The sequence below is a fragment of the Gracilinanus agilis genome, chromosome 5 (assembly GCF_016433145.1).
Source record: "Gracilinanus agilis isolate LMUSP501 chromosome 5, AgileGrace, whole genome shotgun sequence".
Taxonomy (NCBI): Eukaryota; Metazoa; Chordata; class Mammalia; order Didelphimorphia; family Didelphidae; genus Gracilinanus; species Gracilinanus agilis.
Window position 1 is genome coordinate 18,405,278 of NC_058134.1, and position 22,341 is coordinate 18,427,618.

At 47.2% G+C, this 22,341-nt stretch overlaps 2 protein-coding genes across 3 annotated transcripts in view; one reads left to right on the forward strand and one right to left on the reverse strand.

Moving 5' to 3' along the window:
• The window catches only part of TAX1BP1 (Tax1 binding protein 1), a 62,092-nt gene extending 53,248 nt beyond the window's left edge, over window positions 1–8,844 (forward strand). For both annotated transcript variants that reach the window (XM_044677368.1, XM_044677369.1), the window contains exons 15-18: window positions 87–258; window positions 812–960; window positions 7,290–7,375; window positions 7,710–8,844. In XM_044677368.1, coding sequence (XP_044533303.1) covers window positions 87–258; window positions 812–960; window positions 7,290–7,375; window positions 7,710–7,911 — 609 coding nt within the window. In that variant the 3' untranslated portion in view covers window positions 7,912–8,844. The remainder of the gene's footprint in view (window positions 1–86; window positions 259–811; window positions 961–7,289; window positions 7,376–7,709) is intronic.
• Window positions 8,845–11,528: 2,684 nt separating this feature from the next.
• The window catches only part of JAZF1 (JAZF zinc finger 1), a 33,292-nt gene continuing 22,479 nt past the window's right edge, over window positions 11,529–22,341 (reverse strand). Inside the window, exons 2-3 of the mRNA XM_044677483.1 lie at window positions 17,576–17,745; window positions 11,529–12,173 (exon numbers count right to left, since the gene is read on the reverse strand). Of these exons, the coding sequence (XP_044533418.1) occupies window positions 11,997–12,173; window positions 17,576–17,745 (347 nt within the window). The 3' untranslated portion in view covers window positions 11,529–11,996. The remainder of the gene's footprint in view (window positions 12,174–17,575; window positions 17,746–22,341) is intronic.

Here is a 22,341-nt window from a genome sequence, read left to right on the forward strand (position 1 = left end):
CGTATTTGTTTCCTGCTGTCTTATCCATAAAAAGTTTGATTCCTTAGTTTGTTTATGGTCTAGTTGATTTTGTCGTTGATTTCTAGGTGCTTACAAGAAGACTTGAAAATCCAGCAGAAAGAGTCATGGAAGGTCAGAATTCCTGGAAATCCCCTGGGAGCAATACCCTCAAAGAGCAGAATGCGCCTGTTCCTTCAGTGCCAAATAGGAAGCCAGTCCTACAGTTTGGAAATCCCTATGCAACCCAGGACACAAGAGGTGGGTTTTCAGAGACATTTCAGAGTTTTGACTTATGCTGGAGAATGACAGAACTTTTGTACATAAGTGCACAAAAGTTTATGGCGAGGTATGATTTTCTTGTGTGGGTAGACAGTGGAGAGAAATAGTTCTAATTTTTAAGTTCAAGTTTTAATTAAAAATTAAATAACTTCTGAATAGTGGAAAAAACATTGGCCAAAGATTTAGCAGAGATATGAATTTGAATCCTGCTTCTTGCAATCACTAAATGTGTGGGCATAGGCACAAGTCACTGAATATCTGAGTGTCTTCATCTGCAAATCAGGGAAATTAAGATATGGTGATTTTATCTCCCTATTATCATGCTGGGAGGACACAAAACAACAGATGTAGAATTGTTTTTTAAACCATCAAGCATTATATAAATGTTATATGCATTTCAATTATTTAAAAAATACTTTCAATTTTGAGGAATTTGGGATGTATTTTAGCTATTTTCTCACCTAATTTTGATAAAAATAAAAGATCAATTTTAGGATTATATTTTCCTGTTCTTTTATGATTCTTATTTCAGATGGAGCAGATGGTGCATTTTACCCAGATGAAATCCAGAGGCCACCTGCAAGAACATTCTTGTGGGAATTGGAAGACAACGTAGTCTGTAGCCAGCCTGCCCGAAACCTTAGTCGGCCTGATGGTTTAGAAGACCCTGAAGACAGCAATGTAAACCAAGTTTCTCTTTTCTTTGTCTAACTAATTTATTAGAATACCATACAGGTGTGGCCACTAATTTGGAAAACCTGGCAGCATTTCAATTGTCTTTTGAGTTAGAGAATCAGTCATAAAAGTGCCTCAGAACCATTTTCTTTATTCTGTAGGATTTTCATTAAAGTAATAGATAGCCTGTGTTTTTGATGGACATACTGGAGAGGCAGCATAGTATAGTTGAAAGTGCGTTGAGTCAGAAATCCTGTGACTGAGACCTTAGTCTTAATGAGCTCAGGTAAGCCATATAACCTTGATAGATAAGGAGACATTGGATTGGATGTTTGGATGAGATGCCCTTCAAGGGTCACGTTTAGCTCTAACTCTGCCCCTTTAGTCTTGCTTAAACTTGTTTAAAAGTAGTTATCAGGCTGAAAGTGTTTTTATTTAAAAATTAATACTTGTGAGTAGAAATTTTTTCAAATAAGGACTGCTAGAGAGAGAGAGATGTCTGTTTTATTTCTGTGCCCACTTGAAGCTTGGAATTATTTGAATGAAAAGAGTATTTACCTAGAAAAGACTCCAGTCCTCTCCAGTGTTATTGTGTGAACTTCCCTTAGATGTCTTTCTCCTTTTGTTTAATGGTGCATCCCTTGGATGAACATGTTTCTGCTTGTGTAACACGTCATTATATGCTTTGATTGCATTTAAGGGATTTCTTAACCATTCACTAAATTAGTTTGCTTCTTTCTCCTTGCTCTTTTTTGATGAGCTGTGGTCCAAGATGGATTTAAAAGAATTACTTTATTGTGCTCTTTGCAAGAACAGTGGTATCATGACCTGCTTCTCATTTAATCTAGTTTGCTGCATTTAATTGCTATTAACCTTTGCAGAAGCTGATCAGTGTTCAGACAGGCATGGTTTTAGCCCTGGTGCTCAGCACCCATAATGGAGAAAAATGTATTTCTCTCTTCTGCCATTTGGCCTCCTATGTCCATTACTGGGAATAATTAGGAAAACTGTCAGAACTTTTGCAGCCTTTTTAAGGTCTGGAATATTTTCTTACTGCTTTTCCCCACCTTTACTTCCCATTTTGCATATCTAATCTGATCATTCTTGGCTCCGACATTACCTGTGACAAGCTCTTCTCTTCCTTAGTCATCTGCTTCAGTTTAATTAGCAGAGATTTTTTTTTTAAATCTGTGCTTTGCCCTCCTGCAAACCCATAAGAAGCAGTGTTAGAGTCTTGTGCTCATTTGCTGACACACCGAGATTTGGTAATGAGATGGAAAGGCTCTAATATGCTTGAATAGGAAGTAACCTTGGATTACTGTTTCTCCACACAGATTCTTTACACCAGACAGAAACCAATTTGTATATACTATCACAGTTTCTTATCTTTACATTTTATGGCAGTCAGAAATGAAGATCTGTTGGGAGTACTATTCTAAAACATAATTTTAATTTCTGCACATTAAAAGAAAGCTGTAAATGAATGACAGTACAATTACTTGGAGCACTCAAGGATTCCACAGTAAAATAATTTTTAAAGATACAAATGAATGGCAAAGCAGTGTTAGTGAAGAAATAGCTCTATTAGGTAGCTGGAGAGAGAAGGCATAAATTAAGCTCAGAGGAATAAAGTAAGTCAGGATGCAAGCAGGTCACCCCAAAGATAGGACAAAGGCAATTTGTACAAAGATCTTCAATCTTTGGGTCAAGTGCTTTAGTTTAGTTCCCATGCCACCTTTTTACTGTTTAAGGGATTTTATCTTCTGTTACCAAGTATATCTTTTTAATAGAACTAGCCCAAGGCAAATGTGATACTCTTATTAATTTGAGAGACAAAGCCAGTCAGGATTGAGGGAGGGAGGATAACGCAAATGATAATGAATACAATATGTGGGTAAAAACATTATACATGATGTAGTAACTTCTTCATATAACATCAGGTTTGCAAAGCCCTTCTGAGTTAGGCATAACATTTTCCCCATTTTATTTGTTAGAAAATTGAGACTGTAAATGAGAAGTGTTCTGCTCGTGATTCCCCAGATGCTTTCTGAAGTGGAATCTGAGCTCCGAAGAGCAGCATTCTGTTCGAGGTGCTCTGTTGCTATGACTTAGAAGAAAGCAGTCATTGACATCACAGCAGGAGATTTATGTTGACCAGAAGAGACACAGCTGCTAATGGTGGGGAAGAGAGTTAAGAATGCTGTACTCGTTAGGCTTTGCTTCTAGGACTGAGATATTAGAGAAATTTAAAAACAAGGTGATTTTGAAATTTTTTAGTATAAGTAAAGGCTTTCAGTATTTAAGAAGTGTCCTCAGAATTATGCGTCCTCATTTCCTATCTTTGATTTAATTGTCGTGACTTCAGTTGCTGTCTCCTTTGTATGTTGACACATTGAAAGTCTCCAAAAATAATGATAAATTTGTACCCTCATTGGTAAGCATAAAAGTAAACTTTTATCCAATAAAATATGAGTACTTCTATAGAGCACACTTACAGACTTTTGAAAAATTCACATACTCTTTTTCATTATTAATTTGGTGCCACAATTTAAAATTGCAGACATTGTTAGATACAGAAATAGGAAAGTAAGATCTTGGGTTATCAGGTGGTTATGTCTTTTTGGTGACTTACATATTTGGTAGAATATAATCAGTATCCTAGAAATGCTGTCTTGATCTCTTGGAATGGTAGCAATTTTATTTATTGTTAGATACAGAAATCATGAGGGGAAAACAAAGTTAATTAAATTTGGGAAAATATCAATCAAAGCTTGAGGAAAGACAGTTTGTTAATAGTGAGTTTGAGCTGCTTATGGAGCACGCACGAGGCATGAGATGTAGGGTATCAGCTCAGGGGGAGTGGTGTGGGAGGCTTGAGAGAAGAAGTGTTTTGGAAGAGTCATATTTGGCTTTTTTACTTATCATATCTGCCCTTTTTGCAAATGGACGTTTTGGTGCAGTCATTTGCATGATGAAAAACTGCCATTTTGCAGAAGGATTGTAAATGATCAGTTGTTAATTAAAACATAATTCCTCAAATTGAAGGTTTCCATTATGCTTTTATGAATTGTTTTACTGACTGAAATTAACTCAGCAGAGCTGAAATACCATCTCCTCCTTGGTGGCGCTTCTTAGGAAAATGGTGGTAGTGACAGCCAAGTATCATTTGAAAAACTCACTATCAGTTCAGAAAAATCACAGAATGCCTGTGATTGTATTGGAGGCTGCCCCATACTTTGTTTTGTAGAGCACCCACGACCAGCTAAGTAAAATGGTAAATCTTGTGCCCCATTTGTCACCACTGATTCCTGCCTAGCTTCCAGAAGACATTAGCACCGATGTCCAGGCCCCAGGACGGCCCTGGCTGTATGTGTGGGGACCTGTTGAGTCCAGTAACTTGAGGATGATTTCTTTGTGGATGTGGACATGTGATGTCCATCAGGTGCTGAGGGCTCTGCTGGCCCTGCATGTTCTGGTCCAGACCCTGGATGGCAGAGAAATCTGAAAAGGGGGTACTTGGGCACAACGTTGGCCTAAATCAGGTCGTGGCGTGTTTTTGTCGTTGTTAAGTTTTGAACCTAGGTACGAGCTGAGGGGAGACTGTCCTGAAAAATGTGGGGGTTTCCGTAGATCCTGAGCTCCTCATAGTGTTGTGGGGAGGGACCTCGGCTCTAGTCTCCAAAAGAGAGGGGGCAGCTTGGCACTTGCCTGTGTCAGACCACGTCGGGACTGTGGGCTCATTTTATTGTCATGGTTTAGGAATGTTATCAAGTGGAGGATGTCCAAGAAAGGCCACTCAAATGGGCCTTGATCCCATTCCAAATTAGCATCAGTTCAAGGGATTGGGAACATTTAGAGAGAAGACTAGAAGGGAGGGAGCCTGCAGATGCCCTCCAGCAATGTGAAGGGGCTGCCAGGTGAAAGAGGAATGGGGCCAGGAAGGATAGTTGGAGGGGACACTTTCTGGTGGGTCAATAGAAGGACCTTCCTCCTAATAAGGCTCTTACTTGAAGCCTTCACGGAGAGCCTGGATGCCAAGACAGCTCTCCAGGTCCAGTTTATTTTAATAAGCTTTGATTAGTTGCTGACTCTGTGCCAGACATGGCGGCAGACCTCTGGGCTGTGGATACATGAACAGAGCAGCTCCTGCCCTCAAGGACCTTCATTCTGGAGCATCTGTCGGGGGTTTCTTTTTAAGTACACATTAAGTCAGACTCTCTTCCGAGTCTGGATAGGTCCAAAAGCATCGTGAATATAAAACTAGAATGAATAGGGGTCATGGCTTCGGATGCTGATGACAGAATGCCATAGAGTGATGCCACTCGTGAGGATTTTTAATGTAGTGATTTGAAGCTTCTTCATAGTCCTGAAATCAAGCTGCTTATAAGATAATTTATTAATATTTCCCAGATACTGTGCTTCACAAATATCCATTTGATTCTCATAACCCTGGAAGGGCTTGGACAACTCCCTTCCCAGTTTTTATGGTCAAGTGACTTGCCCAGAGCCACACAGCTAGAATGTGTCTGAGGTTGGATTTGAACCCAGGCCAAGTTTGTTCACTGTGGCATTCACTACCTGGTTAGATAGAAAAAGAGGGCGATTTAGCCGTTGCACCTCAAGAGATGATTGAAATGCATGATCTGCCATTGAAAGCTTGTCCAGATGGCCCAGGCCTGAGGGGAGTACGAATGTGAGTCTGAAGCAGTGTTTTCTGCTAATTTAGGGGTCTTACCGACAACTGAGCTAGACTTTATTCTTAGGTTTTTGTTTTGAAAAGATGCTCATGAATGATCACCTACTTCTTCCCCTCCACCCCCAACCTTCTCTTCCTTATTTTAACCAGTTAGTCACTTTACTTTATTATAATTGTAGTAGAGTTTACTGGAATTAATGCATTTTACTACTTGGCAGTGGTGTAGACTTCCACATGTGGTTGAGGTGCTTGTTTAATGTGAATGTGAGCATATTGCTGCCAGAGTTTTGGTCTTGAGTCACTGCCCTCTCTACAGATCCTTAGATAAATGAGCTAAGACAGTACAAAATAACATTTCTAAAGTCAATTTTTCCCATATTTACGCTGTAAATTCGCCACCCCAGTTAAAGAAAAATAAAATTCCTGCTCCAGATCTACAGCATAAGCAAATCCCTACATTGTCTATTGCCTGTAGATGCAGCTGTAGCCATAGATAGACATAGAGAGATATCTCAGTTTGCACTGAGTCCATTACCTAAACATTGTGTTGATCCAACATATTTCAAAGTAGCTAATCTTTACTATCTTGTTTTTATTTTATAAATTATTGTCCTGGTTCTGCTCACTTCATTTTCAATTCATTCATGCAAGTCTTCTCAGTTTTCTTGGAAAACCATCTCTCTCCATCAGTTCTTAATAGTTCCATCACATTCATGTACCATAATTTCTTCAGCCATTCCCTGTTTGAAGGGCTCAATTTCCAATTATTTGCTACCACAGAAAGAACTGCTGTAAATATTTTTTGCACATGTAAGTCTCTTCTTGGGTGGGGGTATAGACCAAATATTGGTATATTGCAATGGTTCCCAAACCTTTTTGGCCTACCGCCCCCTTTTCAGAAAGAAATATTACTTACTTAGCGCCTCCGTCACATACTATCACTGCCCCCTTACAGTTATTCACTGTCCCCAAATGCACCTGTGGCCATCACTGTCCCCCTGGATTGCTGCAGCACCCACCAGGGGGCGGTGGCACCCACTTTGGGAATCACTGGTATATTGGGTCAAAGGTTACACATAGTTTAATAATTTAGGCAAACTTAGTTCTTAGTTGCTTTTCAGAATTGTTGAACCTGGTAACACAGCTCTACTAACATTACATTAATGTACCTGTTCGCAAATCTGAAACCTGCTGCAAAAAAAAAAAATTTTTTTTTTTTTTTTGGTCTATTTACCTGCTTGCCTGATAATTTTTGCTACATTGGTTTTGTTTGGGCAAAACCTTTTTATCAAAACTGCTCATTTTTTATCTTCTGTGATCCTCTAAATCTCTTTATTTGATCATGAACTCTTCCCACATGCATAGATCTAACAATAATTTCTTCATTTTACCTTTAATTTTTTGATGTCAGCTTTTATATTTGAAGTTTATATTTGAAGTCATTGAAGTTGAAAAAAAATTCTTATAGAAATTGACTTTCAAATTCATCTTCATCTGAAACTAACCAGAAGATAATAAAAATATTGGGTTTTCTTTTACATATGATCTAATTTCCTGTAGATTTGAGCATGTTCAGGTTAAATTGTCTATTCCAGGATACACATTACTAAATCCTGTGAAATTCTTATGTTTTATGCAGGATGATGATGAGAATGCCCTTACTGCTCCAGATCCTCCAAGCCAGCTTGTACATGCTCACCGGACAGGCTTTTGCTTCGATTCCAGGTAATCACCTCCTCCATCGTAGAACTGATGCTTTGTCTGTAGAGCAGCCAATTCTTATTCAGTAGAGTAGATGCTATGGGGGTTTTTAGGTTGCCTTCATTTTTATGGGTAATTGCAAGAAGCTTTCCCCCTTGGGGTTACGTGCTTCATTTTACTTTGATGCCTTACTTTGACAACAAAAACATGTCAACCCAAGCATCTGGCTTCAGGTAAGTGGTTCCATTTCCTGGGTGAGGTCACTAATGTGAGGGTGGACACTGGTGTGAATTCTGGAGGGACCCAGTTCTGAAAGTCAGTGTTTCAAATAATGACTTCTTCTCCCCGTCTCTTCAAGCTTTGATGTTCACAAGAAGTGTCCCCTCTGTGAATTAATGTTCCCTCCCAACTACGACCAGAGCAAGTTTGAAGAACATGTGGAGAGTCACTGGAAGGTGTGCCCCATGTGCAGTGAGCAGTTCCCTCCAGACTATGACCAGCAGGGCTTTGAAAGGCACGTTCAGACCCATTTTGATCAGAATGTTTTAAATTTTGACTAGAATGTCACTTTCTTTTATGCATTATTCCAGTTTACCATTAAAGAAAGATCACCTCCACTAGCGAAGCCGTATCAGATACAGCATCTACTGCATTTTCTGACTACTATTATCCATTCCCTGTGCATTCAGTGCAGTAGAATTAGCATCAGGATCAATATTGGGCTTATCAGCAGATAGCAATTTAGCCTCTGTTACTCTCACCTGCTCCAAGAAAAGACAGAAGTCCTCTGTGTGTGCGTATCATTATTTATTACCCCAATTGTGAACATTGTATCAATAAAGGGTACAGGGATTAATTCTATGAAAAATAGAATTCTATGGTGGTAGGAATTTAGCAGACTGATTAAACAAGTTTCTGTTGAATAGGTGATTGAGCATGATTAAATATTATGGAATAAAAGTATTTCTGATAGCAATCTTGTGTAGTAATTCTTTGGGTAACTTTCAGAAAATGATAGAATTTAGTCTATGAACATAGTTTTTTTAATCCTCTTAGAAGTTTAGATGCACGTATGAGATTACATGCTTGCAACATAGCAAATAACTCTTTTACATGTGAGATGTTTGCTTAAGAAAGCACATTTGCTTTAATCCAGTATTTTTATGAACAAAGAGAAATAATTGTAATTAGATTTATCTGGATGATTATTTTTCAATCACCTGACAGTTGTATTTATAGCCAATGGAAAAGTGGTCTTGGCAGAATCCCAGGGCAGCACAGCTCTCTCCATACCAAGCCGTTGCTCAAGGCTCGCAGGGGTGGTTGGTGTGTTTTGCATAGTTTTCCTGTTGAGCATAACTTTAAAAATCACCTTTGTAATCAAGCAATTCAAAATGTGACAAACACACCCAAATGAAGGTTACGTTTGTCTATAGTTAAAATATGCTTCTTTCTGACTGTATAGTACTTACTACATTAAAGGTAAACCAGTATCGGAGCTCTGTGGGTGTTTTATTTCATTGTTGTCCACTTCATGTGTAGGAGCCTAGTTCGGGGCTCTTCCACGGGTCCATGGATCCCCTAGATTGCAGGCCATGGGGGAGGGGTTTTTATTTTCCATTTTGATAACTCTTTCAACCCAGACCTCTTTTGGGTAGTCTGCCTGCTTTCTTGTATGCCTGTGGAAACACTCGGGGGAAGCTCTGCCCATGCCCAGTGCCGCCGGCCTCTTCTAAATCAGTGCCACAAATTCAAAAATTGTCAGTACTAATGGAGTGGTTTGACTACTTCATGCTTTATTAGCACTTAAAAAGTTGCCCCAAATTTCGTTGTCTTTGGTTTGTCTTCACATGACCCAGTTTAGTTACAGGGTGCTTTCCAATTGTTTTACATGTTCACACTCAGAGAGCTCCATGGAGTCTCCCTCAGTTCTGAGCCACCCCTGGAAGCCTCGGGCAGCTCTCTGAGGCCACGGAAGGGGGAGTGGGGAGAGCTTCCTCACTCCTACTTGCCCTACATAGATAAAACCACAGACTGTACTAAAAATAGGATCCTAAATAGAGCCGGAAAGAATTTGAGATATTACCTGGTGCTAGATTTAGAGACGAGTCCCAGGCCCAGAGGTGCGACTAGACCCAAAGTCAGAGCAGATCTGCCCGAGACCCGCCCGAGAAGGACCTGCTGCCGCTGAACAAGGCCTGGAAATCTCGGGGTTAGGCTAGTGAGGCCCCTCTCGGCATCCTTGTCTGACCCAAGAGGCTGCGAGGGAAGGTTCTGGTTCTCCCAATGAGTAAAATGTCCTCACCCAGTACTGGTGCCACCGGGGATTGGGTGTGCCCCGGCCATTGGGGCGCGCCAATGACTCGCATCACCTTTATTGCTTTTCCCCCATATCTGGGGTCACACAGTTTTTGCCCTGCTGTCTGTCTGGACGTCTTTGATTTGGTGCAACATTTTAGGTAAAAAAATGGCCAAATCTAGTAACTGGAAGGAATCCAACTGGCACCTGACTCAGTAGTGCTGGAGAATCCCAACATCTGGCCATGTGAAGTGCGGAGTGAAAGGAAGAGCCACTTTTGCTTTGGGTCAGAGGCAGTTTATTTTAAATGTGATTTGATTTACATTTGTAAGCAGCTTTCTCAACAGGAATTCTTCCGTACGGCACCTTCAGTTCCTCCCAAACCTGTCACTTTCAAACTTAATGTTCTTTCCCCCCAACAAAACATATGAAAATATAATTTAAAGCACAGTTTTCACAGACACAGTACAATACATTCACTATACACGGTATAACAAAATAGTCCCGTCCTTACCTGCTTAGTAATACTGTCACAATGAATAGGTAAATAGAAGCTGGAATTGATTTCATAGCTGAAAGGAAGTTCCATGCATGATGATTTTATCTGATGACTTTTGGCTGCTGAACTAAGATCCAGCCTCAGGCTCGGGCCGGAGGAGCGTGGCCCGGTGGCGGGGGCCCAGCCAGTGGCTCCTTTCAGGCTGGATCGCCTTCGAAAGCTAAATGATAGCACTGTGTGTTCGGAACCCCGATCGCGCCTGCAGAGATCTGAGGAAACCTCTTTACGAACGTTCTCTTTAGGAACCCTCGAAGAGCCCTCGTCGGAAGGCTCCGAGGCGGATGAAAGTAGCTGCTTCCACATCTGGCTAACAGATAGTCGTCATCCTTTCGAAGTTTAGGACGTGTCCTGGAAAGGGAAAAATAAAAGGCGGGCCACCTGCTTCCCAGCTGGGCGAAGACCTTTCCTGGCACGGGCACAGGCCACAGGGGGAGCGCGTTGTCACAGGCAGCCCCGACTCGCTTCTTACCAATTTGTTTTGTGGGAAGTTGGCCGTCTCCGAGCAATTTTTATTGCATAATTAGGCAACTGGTAAACTCATGTTTCAAGAATAGCACTTGGGAGAAAAGAACCCTCAAGGCATGATGGTCCTGCGACTGAGGAAGAGCTCGGGAACGGTCCCGAGAGAAGTTATGCTACGATGGGCCATCTCGGTCCCCCCTCCGTGACCACCCGCTGCAAGAAGCACTTCGTCGTCAGTAAGGCTCAATGTCTAAAGCTACAGAGTTCCAACGGGAACGCAGACCCCTCCCCAACGGCTCCCACGCCAGCCCGGAGGGCTCCCCTCGAAACATGCCCAGAACGTTCGTCTTTATTTGCAGCCACAGGCACGACAGGGCAGTAGTTTCAGGAATTGGCAACATAGAAAACATGAAATCTGTTGGCAATAGAGAACTGCAAAGTGCTTTAGGACTCCATCCGAGGATGAAGGCGGAGCGAAGTCTCACACACACATTTTGCCCTGAAGTATTTCCGAGTGTTTCCAAACAGATTTTAGGGGGGAAACGTCACCGAATCTTGGTCCTCAAACACCTGATGGGCATGAATCGAGCATCCAGCACCATGCCTTGCACTTAGTAGGCACTCGATGGATGGATGAATGGAATACACCTCATAAAAAGTCATTTCTAACATTAAAATGATTGTTTGCTCAGTCACATGGCAAGATCTTCAGCATTTCAAAGGGGAAAAAAAGATTTGCAAGAAAATAGAAAACAGAGAAAGCACACCTCTTTATGTATGTTATTTAAGTATGAAAATATTTTTAGCATATTATGTTAAACATTCTTATTTATATCTCCGACACCACGGGTCCGAGCTCCCCTCCGTAAGGCATGTTAACCAGCTTGACGACAGGGGTGATGTTTTGGTTTTGCACACGTGTGAGTTAATGTGTTGGGAAACTTCACTCACGATCTTGGAATCATCTTGTGCCAGGGCCCCCCCTCCCCCCAGTTGGCAACACCGCGGTACGATGGAACCTGGATGCCACATGCCCTCGGTTTTATTTTGTTTTGGGGAAGATATTCTGAAGAGCCTAGAGCTTTTTTCTGTTTTAGCACCTTATATCAAAGTAATGAAAATGGTGGGTATGGTGGATTACATGTGCAAATGTACAAAATCATGAACTCTACAAAGATAACATTCCAAAATTACAGAAAAAAATGTAAAGCATGCATTTAACTCTTCTTTTAAAGGGTGGCTGAAGCTCCCCTTGACAAAAGGTGGCTGTTTTCAAAATCAGCAACTGCTGGTGAGGATTTCTTGGCACAGTTAGGACCAGCGGGTTATTGCTGCATCTTCCTGATGATCTCCGCAGACACGGGGGGGTGGAAGTTGATTGTGTGGTGCCGCAGGCCCTGAGCGGTCTTGTAACTCTTCCCGCAACGGCATTTGAAGGGTTTGCGCACGCGGATCTGCGTTCTGTGGCCGTTCTTGGCGTGGTACTTGATGCCGTTGACGTTCTGCAGGGGAGAGAGAAAGGATCAGACAGGCAGGCCTGGGGGGCAGCCTGGTGGCGGCGAAGCCCGCTCTTAGACACCTCTCAGCCTAGGCCCAACCCCATCATTTTTCAGAGGAGGTAAAAGCTGATCAGCAAAGAATCTGACACCCTGGTGGAAAGAGCCCTCCACGGGGCTCTGACCCTGGACCGGCGGCTACAAGTGACCACTCGACACTCAGTCCTTGTTTGGCTCCATTGTGGGCTGACGAGGGGACCAGGAGGCCTATTTCCCCTTGATCCTTGCAAAGCATCGTAACTCCCCAGGGTGACCCACTTTTCTCCTCAAAGCCATGTAACTCCACAAAATTGGAAGAGTATCAAGTGTGCTCGCCTCCCCCTCTGCAGCCTAACTGCCCTTGGAATTCTCTCGTGAGCAAAGACATCGGTGAATACAGGAAGAGCCAGTGTGTGCTTCCCATGGTCCCATGGAGAAGAGATGCTTCCCCAGGGTGTGTGATTAAAAATCCACGGGCCCCCTCCGTGGCAATGCCAGTGTCCTAGGAGGGGACAGCTAGGTGGCCGCCTCCCACTCGTTTGTGGCCTTTGGAATGAAATAAAACAGGAGATGGGAAGTGGGAAACCATGGACGTGGCCCATTTCTTAGCCTGTTGTTTTGTGGAATGGTTTTTTCCCTCTGATTTTGTCTCAAAGGCTGCCTCCCTTGGTGGGGGGAGGGGGAAGGAATGAATGTGACGGATAAGCAAGATAGCAGTAAAATAGATAAGTTTCTGGGGGCCACTTTCTTGCCTGCAGTTTCCTATACAGTCCAGGTATTAAGTTTTGCCGAGAGGCCAATATTTTCATCATCCTTTCCATTCCTGCTTGTTCTCCAACCCCATCCCTCAACATTCTAAAGTCCAGTATTCCTTCTATGGCATTTTTATTTCAATGAATGGAAAGGGATTTCAGGGTTTCCACCTAATTCCCCATGACATGCCCCGGGGGATGAGGAATCACAGCAGGCTCTGTGTCTCCAACAAGCTGTCACCAAGGTCTTTCCCAACTTATTAATCCGACCCAACTGAAATTCATTTGGTTAAAGCTTATTCCAGCATAAAAAAGCATTAGAAAATCCCACTCTGCCAGGTGAATGTAGATTCTCCAAATGATAATGGAGGGAGAAGGGGACAATCCCTGTCCTGTTTTACCCAGAGCTTCGGGGGTGGCTTCAGCAACCCGCCATGTCCTGGGGATTGTTCTCTTCTGGGTGTCGACACTGTTGCCATCAGGGTGTAAGTGCCCTGAACTGCTTTCCATCTTGCAAAGGGCAAAGTGTTTAAAAGGGGAGAGAAAGCCGAGGGAATGAAGGTATGGATGGCTTTCTCAAGCTTAGTCAAGAAGGGGAAGAGAGAAAAACAGGTAGTTTTTGTTTTGTTTTTTTCCAAAGGAGAGCCATGGGTATGTTTATGGGCAATGGAGAAGGTGGGGAAGAGTTTGGAGATGAGGGTGGATGACAGACAGCACTGCCACAGAAGATGGATGGAGATGAATCCCTTGTGGGTCTTGGCAAGGCCATGGGTGACAATTGAAGAGTGATGGGTGATGGGAAGGAAAGGCTGCAGTTTCTTGGGGGCCTGTAAGGTACACAAATTCTCTTGGCTGAAAAAATGGAGCCCACTTTGGGGGGAACAAACAGGGCTAGAAGGAAATGAACAACTTTGGGCATTGTAGGGCAAAGAGAAAGATGGACTGATTGAAGATGGTAGTTAAGGGAGTGTTAATGTGCTGGTTGAAGTCCCCTGGCATGAGAGGAGTTGATGTGGAGAGAACGCTTGTGACAGTATGCTGTGAGCAAGAAAGGGGATACGGGATCCTGGGGGTCCTTGGCTAACAGCTACGGTCTGGGCTGGGTTATGTTTGGTTTGAGCCACTTTTAAGGAGCGAAGTTGAATGATGATGGTAGAGGGGGCCAGTCTAGCAGAGGCAATGTGTCAAAGTGCACCCGGCATCATTAGGCATCCCGGGTCTCGAGGAGGGCCAGGAGATGAAGGGACAGAGTTTAGGATGAAGTAGGCATTCCGGAGCCCAGGGGGAGGGGCGCACCGACCTCCAACACGATGCTGGGGAGCCAAGGGTAGGACTAGGCAGTGGACAGCTGGGGATGGAGAGCAGGGTTTGGTCAGTGGCGTCAGGGGTTTCAGAATCAGCCTGGAGACTGTCAGAGAGGAGGAATATATGCTAGTCAGGGAGGGCAGGCAGCGGGGCAGCGGCAGGAGAGGTTTGTTAGGGGAGTCAGGTTGTTAGACCGCTCAGGAACCAACTTTATGGCTGAAAGTGCCCTGTGAGGTCCGCCTCCTGGAGGGTGGAAGCAGGTGAAGGCGAGATCCTCAGAGGGCAGGAGGTGGCCGTGTGGGGTGGGCCAGCTGAAGAAGCCCCTGTTGGTAAGGATGGAGGTGGAGAAGGCTCTGGAGAAGGAGCGCTGGGTGAAGATGGAAGCTTGGAGGCAGGTGGAAGGGATCCTTAGCATGGCCAGCAGAGCCTGGAGAAGACCCCAGCATGAAGGCTGTGTGCTCTCTTCGGGGGCCTCCTGCCCAAGAGAAAGAGCTTCCTACCAGCTGTCTCAGCTTTCCCCATCTCTTGGGCTTCTCCAGAAGTTCCCTGACCACGTGGTGTCAGCTGTGATGTAGAGGATCTCCGTTTAGGTACAGGCTGGATGACGTGGCCTCTACGATGGCTTCCTAGTCTGAGATTTGGTGACCAAACGTTCTGCTGCTCAGAGACAGACTGCAAGACCTCCTAGTCGTAGGAGAGCTCCCTCAGCTCAAACTCTTCAAGCCTTCAAGCTGTCCGGCTTCCATTGATCCATCCATCCGCCCAAAAAATACCTATCAAGTCCTTCATGTTGGGCCCCCTTCAGGGGAGCAGAGTTAGAGAATGTTCTCCCTCTTTGTTTCCTGAGACGGGTCATTAAAAATCCAGTCCCACCTCAGGCTGGGCCCAGCACCACTCACACCTTGATGAAAAAGAGAAAACTAGTAAGGAAGACAAACGAAGCATTCCTCGGATGGGGAGGAACGAAACTCCACCTCCGTGGGTGCCTTTCCTCCTAATGAGCCCAGAAGCCTCGGAACCACGAATGTCTTAAGCCACAAGAATGTAGTGCCCTGTGAAAACGAAGCCCCCTGTGCCCCCCAAAAGGAGACTCTTGTTGGGGTGGCTGAGCGCTCTTCGGCCCTTTTCCGTAGTGAATGTAAACATTTTTTGAGTGTATCTGGTGTGAGCTTGCTGAATTTGGGAGGAAAACTCAGTCAAACCCATCTATCGGCTTTCCTGGAAACATCAGCCTGACCATTTCATGCTTGAAAATACGTCTCTTGTCCGGAGGCTGATTTATGGGAACTCGAGTTGGGCCCATCCAGTGGACTCCCTCCATTTTGCAGATGAGAAAACTCGAGACCTGGAGAAGGGAAATGATCGGGCTGGGAGTAGCAGAGCCTCGGATTTAACCCCGATCCTCCTCGGATCCTCCTCGGCTTCCCAGTTTGGTTTTGGGAATCTCATTGCACGCCTTTTCGTCTCCCCTCACTATTTCAAGTAATTTATTTTGCTGCTTTTCTCTTTCCAACCAAACCTTCATTAAAGTAAATCCCAACCACGACCTCTAGACCAGCTTTGGAGGCCCCACTATCGGCATTTCGGAAGTCCGGAGGGGCAGCTTTAAAGAGTATTTTAGGGAGAACACGCTGGCCCTCCCCCGAAAGAGACCTTCTGAATAGACCCCAAGGGAGATGCTGAGACCACCGACAGCTCGTGACTAATAGGATCCTTCTGCAAAGGTCAAAGCCTTGACTGGGAATGTTCAACGGACCTACTCAGTATGAATAGCTAAATACGGAAAGGGACCCTGAGCCTCAGCTTCCCTATCTGTAAAACGAAGGGGCTGGACCAGATGGCTTCCATCTCTACATCCTAAATAAAGCCTCCATGACGAGTCTACCCCAGCCTCTCCATGGCCAGAGAAGGGCAGCAAAAGGATGGGTCCGACCTTCTCTGCGGTAGCTGCGCTGATCCGGGTGCGCTCGGCAGCTCTAAAAAGTCCTAGCCTGGGTTTCCCGGCTTTATCCGGAGGGTCCCTCAGACGGGGGTCTCCGCACCCTGGCGGTCTGCCCCAGGGCTGATGGATTAGCGGCCCTCCTCCCCCCCCCAGGCTCCTTTCTGGGTTTTGTGTTTTAGTTCTCCGTTTCCACAGTTGGGTTTTAAACAGCTGCTAAAGCTTCGTGGAAAACTCTGCAAATTTGTTTCTGGAGACGCTCCTGGTGAGCGAAGAACCTGCGCCGGCAGCCACTGGCAGAGATAAAAAGTGCCAGAGAAGACCCGGCTGCCCCTACGCGGGTCAAGGGGAGGACCGGGAAGTCCTGGGAAGAAAAGAGGCCACCCGCTCCTCTGCCTCCTCAGGAGGGAGCCGGGACCCCCGAGCCTCAAAGGGGACAACATTCTCCCCCGCCGGGGAGGCGTCTGGCCGAGAGAGAGGCTGACGGGATTGTTCTCCAGACAGACGCCCGCCCGCCCTTCTCCATTCGGAAAGACGTGGATTTGGGGAAATGAACCACAGTTGAGTTTCCATCATTCAAGGAGCGCCAGAGTTGGGTGGATCGTCCTGGGGCGGCCCTTCCTCTGGGAGAGTGCAGGAACCCCGAAAAACGTGTGCAGTAACGCCGATGAAAAGACAAATGACTCCCATCCGGGACCACGCGCGGTCCATCCAAGGATGGAGGACCCCGCGGGAGGCTGCTGCCCACTGCTTGGCAGAGCATGAGGGACCCAGGAAGGAGGAAATAAGGGACGGATGTCATGAAGTACTTCGTCTGGGCACCAAACGCTTTATAAATTCTCATCACAACCCTGAGAGGATCCTCATTGGACAGGGGAGGAAACAGGCACAGGTGAAGTGACTCTCCCAGGGTCACACAGGTAGGAAATATCCGAGTCTGGATTTGAACTCGGGTCTTCTTGACTCCCAGCCCCGGGGCTCTGTGCACCATGGGGCTTCCTACTTGCCCGGAGGTCATAGGATGCGGTCAGGATAGCCACTCATTGAATTGGTGGTGTGACCCTGGGCCAGTCACTCATCTCTCATCTGTAAGACCAGAGGGTTGTATTAAATGAAATTCCTTCCAGCTTTCCACTTTCCTGATCGGAGGCATCCTCAGCACTTGGACAGCCCTCGAAGTCTGCAAGGGCCAGACCAGACGGGGAGGGAGCCTGCACGCCGGGAATGCCCAACGCTGGCCCAGGAGCAGCTGATAGACTGACGCTAAGCCTGATGGGAGTCACGATGCTCCCGGGTAGTGCCCAGCCTGACCGGAAGCCCGAAGGCCGAAGCCGATGCCCACGCGGGGCCCTAGCTGGGGGGCAGCCTCTTACCTTGTATCGTTTTTTGCATCCGGGGACGGGGCAGGCGAAGGGCTTCTCGTCGCCTCCGTTCATGCACATGGAGCTGAGGATGGCCTCCGAGCTGATGGCGCTCTCCGTGGTCCAGGACTCGTCGCTGTCCGACTCCTCGTAGTCTATTTCCTCCTCGTCGTATTCACTGCCTGAGACGGGAGAGAGAAGGGGACAGACAGACAGTGAAGGGACCGCCTGACGCCGCCGCCTGCCCCGGCTCTCCTCCTGGGCCAGCGGGGCCCCTGCGGAGCCCGAGGGTCAGGCAAAGGCTTTGGGCCAGTCCCTGGGAAGGCTCTCCCCGTCCCCGCCCCGCAGGAGAGCCGCCCTCAGGGTCCTTCCCAGCAGGGCCGCCATCCCAGGAGGGCCTTTTCTCTTTAGTCCAAGCCACGCTCGCGCTCTGGAGTCCCTGAACGGATTTTTAAAGCTATTTTGGCCCCGGCACGTCTCGGGATATTTACTTTGCGCATTGAGGGGCGCCCTTCTGAGAGGCCCCCCAAAGGATGGAGGCTGTCAGGGCTGCACCCCCATTTAGGCCATCCCTCTCTCATACTCCAGTGTGAAGGCTTTCCTGAGCTGTGGGTGAGGCCTTGGAGGAGGCGGGCAGCGAGCAGCGGGAGACCCCGAAGGACAAGGCGGGGGCGGGGCCATTGTGGGAAGTGTTTGCCCCAGGCTGGCTCCGTGTACTGCCATTGGCCAACATTCCCGGCCTGTTTACGGAGAGGGAAGCGGAGGCACCAGTTCTCCAGGATGGGGGAGGCGGAGGGGCCTCCCAGGCGATCGAGTCCCACCCCACGTTTTACGGAGTCCTTCTCGGCTCCCTTCCCCCACCACAACGGCCCCGGGCCTTCTCCTGCCTCTCCTACAGGGCGGGGCCAGCCCAGGAGAGCTTCAGGAGGATGGAGCCACGGCTCACTGGGCCTGAGGGAAGGTGCCGGCTCAGTTCCACGTCAGTGCGTCGGGCTGACCTCCGCACGCGGCCATCATAACTATCATAAACAGCGTAAAAGAAGACGCTGAGGAGCCCCGCGGAATAAACGGGAACAAGAATGACTGGGGGGGGGGCAGAGAGCGGCCTCGCCAAACCCACCCCCGGCTGTGAGGCTGCCCAGCGTTGGGGGGCTGCCCCGGGGGCCCCGACGTCAGCTCCCGGCGCCATTATGGAGCGGCCCAGTCACCCGCATTAACGAGAGGTTCAGAAGAGCCTGTCCAAACCTCTGGTGGCCTGAGCGAAGCCCTTTTCCTTCCCTGGGCCTGGGGTCGGGGCTCTGCTTTTTTCTGCGCCACCCCCGGCCTCCGTGCCCTCCCTCGTGGGGGGATCACCCCGGCAGGCCATCCATTCTAGCCTTGCGATGGGCCCCAGAATGTAGCTCTCCGCATTGGAACAGAGACTAGGAGGCCATCCGAGCCAGCCCACCCCTGCCAGGGATAGCCCCAGTGGAGGGGGGGAGCCCAGAGAGCTGCCTCAGAATCCTCTAAAATGGTCACCCTGGCTTGGCCCCAAGGCCACTCTCCAAGGCAGTTCCATCCCCCTCTGGGACAAGCTCCCCCCCTAGGACCTAGGCCAGTGCTTGGCTCAGAGGAGGTGCTTCAGGAATAATCATTGATTGATTGAGATACACGAATCTGAGTATTCACAGCCCCTTCTTAGTCTTCTCTAAGCCAAGCGGCTCCTGCTCCTCCCAAGGAGGCCATGAGGAGGACTTCCAGGCCCTCCGTTGTTCCGGCTGCCCTCTGGACTCTCTCCGGTTTCCCTCTTTCTTTCCTAAAAGGGATCCCCCATTTCAGAAGCAGCAGACGGGCTCCGCCTGGTCACACCTCTCCCAGGCCGCCAGGCTGGGAAGCACTGCTAGAATCCAGGCTGGGCCTGGGACCGCCTCCGGCTCTCTGCACAAACTTATTCCCCGACAATCTGCCTAGTTTGGGACATTTTCCCTAAGTAGGCCACGGCTTGGTACACGGAGCTCTTAAACAAATGCCACGGGGCAGCGCCCTTTCAGATGGCATTTCTCAGAGCCCCACAACAAGACCCTGGCAATTTGGAATCGCTAATTTACTCATCTAATTGGACTCATTTATTAACCTGAATACAAGAGAATGAGGACATTTAAAACCCAAAGCAATTCTGTGTTCAACAGAGCCCAGAGGAAGAGAAAGGCTGAGCCGTCTTTCCGGAGGAGACCCCACACTATTCATTCCCACCAACATTTATGAAGCGGCTTCGGGGGTCCCAGGAGTACAGCCAGAGCCTGCTGCCTCCCCTCTTAGCACGAGAGAGAAAGAGCTTTAGCGTTTAGGGAGCGCTTTCGGGTGGGGTGAGCATCTTCTCTACAGGTGACTCCATGGTTAGAGCCGGGGAGGGAGGCGTGACGTGGGCCACGTTCTTGCCACGCGGCTGACCCATCTTTGCTGCTCTTCTGTTTCCCTGGTTCATTTGTCACAACGGCCCGGTCCCCTCACGCCATCTCCCTCTCCCCTGCCCCCATTTTAAAAGAAGCTCCATCTCCTTCTGGTCCAAGCATAGCAGGGATGGCCGGCAGTCCGAGGAGGGAGACTGGCCCATGCTGTAGAAGGATTTGGGTTTTAGAAATCAGGGATACTCCTTCTGAGGAAGGGGATGGAAGGGGATCGCTGTCTGAATATGTCAGAGGCTGTCCTGCCGGGGAGAGGTCCGGCTTGTTCTGGTCGTCCTCAATGGCCAGACCTGGGAATGATGGATGGCCACGGCAGAGAGCCCAACGTTGGCTCCATGGAAGGAAAAACTGGCTACCCACGAGAGCTGCTGCAAGTGGAAGATGCTGACACCTGGGCAAGGATGTTTCTGAATAGATGCTGGAAGAAACAGGGAGCCAGTGGAGGAAACTCTGCTTTCAGGGCTGGGCTGGACAGTACAAGTACGAGGGCTCCTTCCACTGCTGTTTCGCTGGTTCTTTTTGCTGGGGAGAGTTTCAGGAAAACCTCTACGCTTGCCAAAGACAGAGGAGCAGAGATTGCTGGCAGAAGCCCTTCTCTGAAGCCTGACATCCATCCCTGCCTCACATTCTGGAAAGGGCCAGTCAGTGGAAGGGCCAGCACCCAAGAAGGCAAAGGAGAACACGGTCCTGGCTTGTAAGATCCTGGCAAATAGGTGGCTTGCTTTTTGGCTATAGGTGGGCTTTAGAAATGGGCTTTAACTGATGGAGACCCACTTTACATGATCGTAAACAACAAATGGTAAAGGAAATGGTCAAAAATGAGTTTCCCTTCTAAGAATCCCAGACTATTAGGGCTCGAGATCATAATCCAGGCTCTCATTGCATCTTGCCCAGCTTCCATGTTCTCTCTTCTCCAGGGCATCCTCCACATACATGCCAGAACCACTTCCCGGAGGCACAGGCCATTCCCCTACTCAAAGATGTGCAAAGACCCACTTTGGCCTCAGATTTCTTTAAACTCTACTGAGTTCTGCAGATGTTGGGTCTGCTTACTAGAATGGAAGCTGCTGCTGCTTCTTGTTTTTGTCTTAGACTCCATACTGTGTATCGGTTCCGGGGCAGAAGAGGGGGAAGGGCCAGGCAATGGGAGTTAAGTGACTTGTCCAGGGTCACACAGCTAGGAAGTGTCTGAGGGTTAAACTTAAACTTAAACCCACAACCTCCTGACTCCAAGTCTGGCTCTCTAGCCACCGAACCACCCTGCTGCCCCTAGAATATAAGCTTCTGGAGGGCAGGAACTGCCTTATCTTTATATTACTGGTACCAGCCCCAAAGTAGGAGCTTCCTGAATGCATGCAGGATTGAATTCCATAAAATGGTTCAAACTCTTCATTTTACAGATGAGGAAACTGAGTCTCCAAGATGCTTAAAGGAAGGTCTCTCAGCTGGCTACTCCTAGTGTAGTACACCACGGTGGGGGCCTTCCATACAGGCAAGGGGTCCACAGGCCAGTGCATGTCTATGGTGCCCCCAAAAGGGAGGTGATGTGGTAACATCTGGTTATTTCTTGGTTGGGTTTTGGAGATGGGGCCATTTCCTGGAGGAGGAGGAGAATTCGGGCTTACAGGTTTGCAGAGTCTCTCTTTAATGTCTAACAGCTATCAAATATGGATGCTCACCATCCAGTTTGACTCATAGACCAGCTCTGCAGGCAGTTCCCCAAAGGAATTCCAAGAACCCCACTGCTGAGGGGCTTTCCTCTGTGATCACCTCCCACGTACCTATGGGTGCTTTGGATGTACGCAGTTGTTTGCATGCTGTCTCCCCCATTTTACTGGACATTCCCTGAGGCCAGGGGCTGTCTTGGTCTTCCTTATCTCCAGTGTTTTGTGCACATAGTAGGTGCTTAATAAAGGCTTGCTGACCTATAGCACTGCAATTGAAGGGTGGCTTCCCAAAGAGACCACTTTGAAATCTGATCCTTATTTTGTTCTGGAAGTTCTAGCTTGTTGGAGAAAATATCCATCATGTTACCTTTGTAGCCAGAACTTTTACTGTCCCAGGTCTAGCTGGTGCCTCCCCATCATGACATACATGTTGTAGGGGGTTTGCTTCTTGGTCTCTAAATATACCACTTTATACCCCTTTATACCCAATGATTCAAGAGTAGTGCCTCCTTCCTTCCTTCCTTCCTTCCTTCCTTTCTCTCCCTTCTTTCTCTCTCTCCTTTCTTTCTTTCTTTCTTTCTTTCTTTCTTTCTTTCTTTCTTTCTTTCTTTCTTTCTTTCTTTCTTTCTTTCTTTCTTTCTTTCTTTCTTTCTTTCTTTCTTTCTTT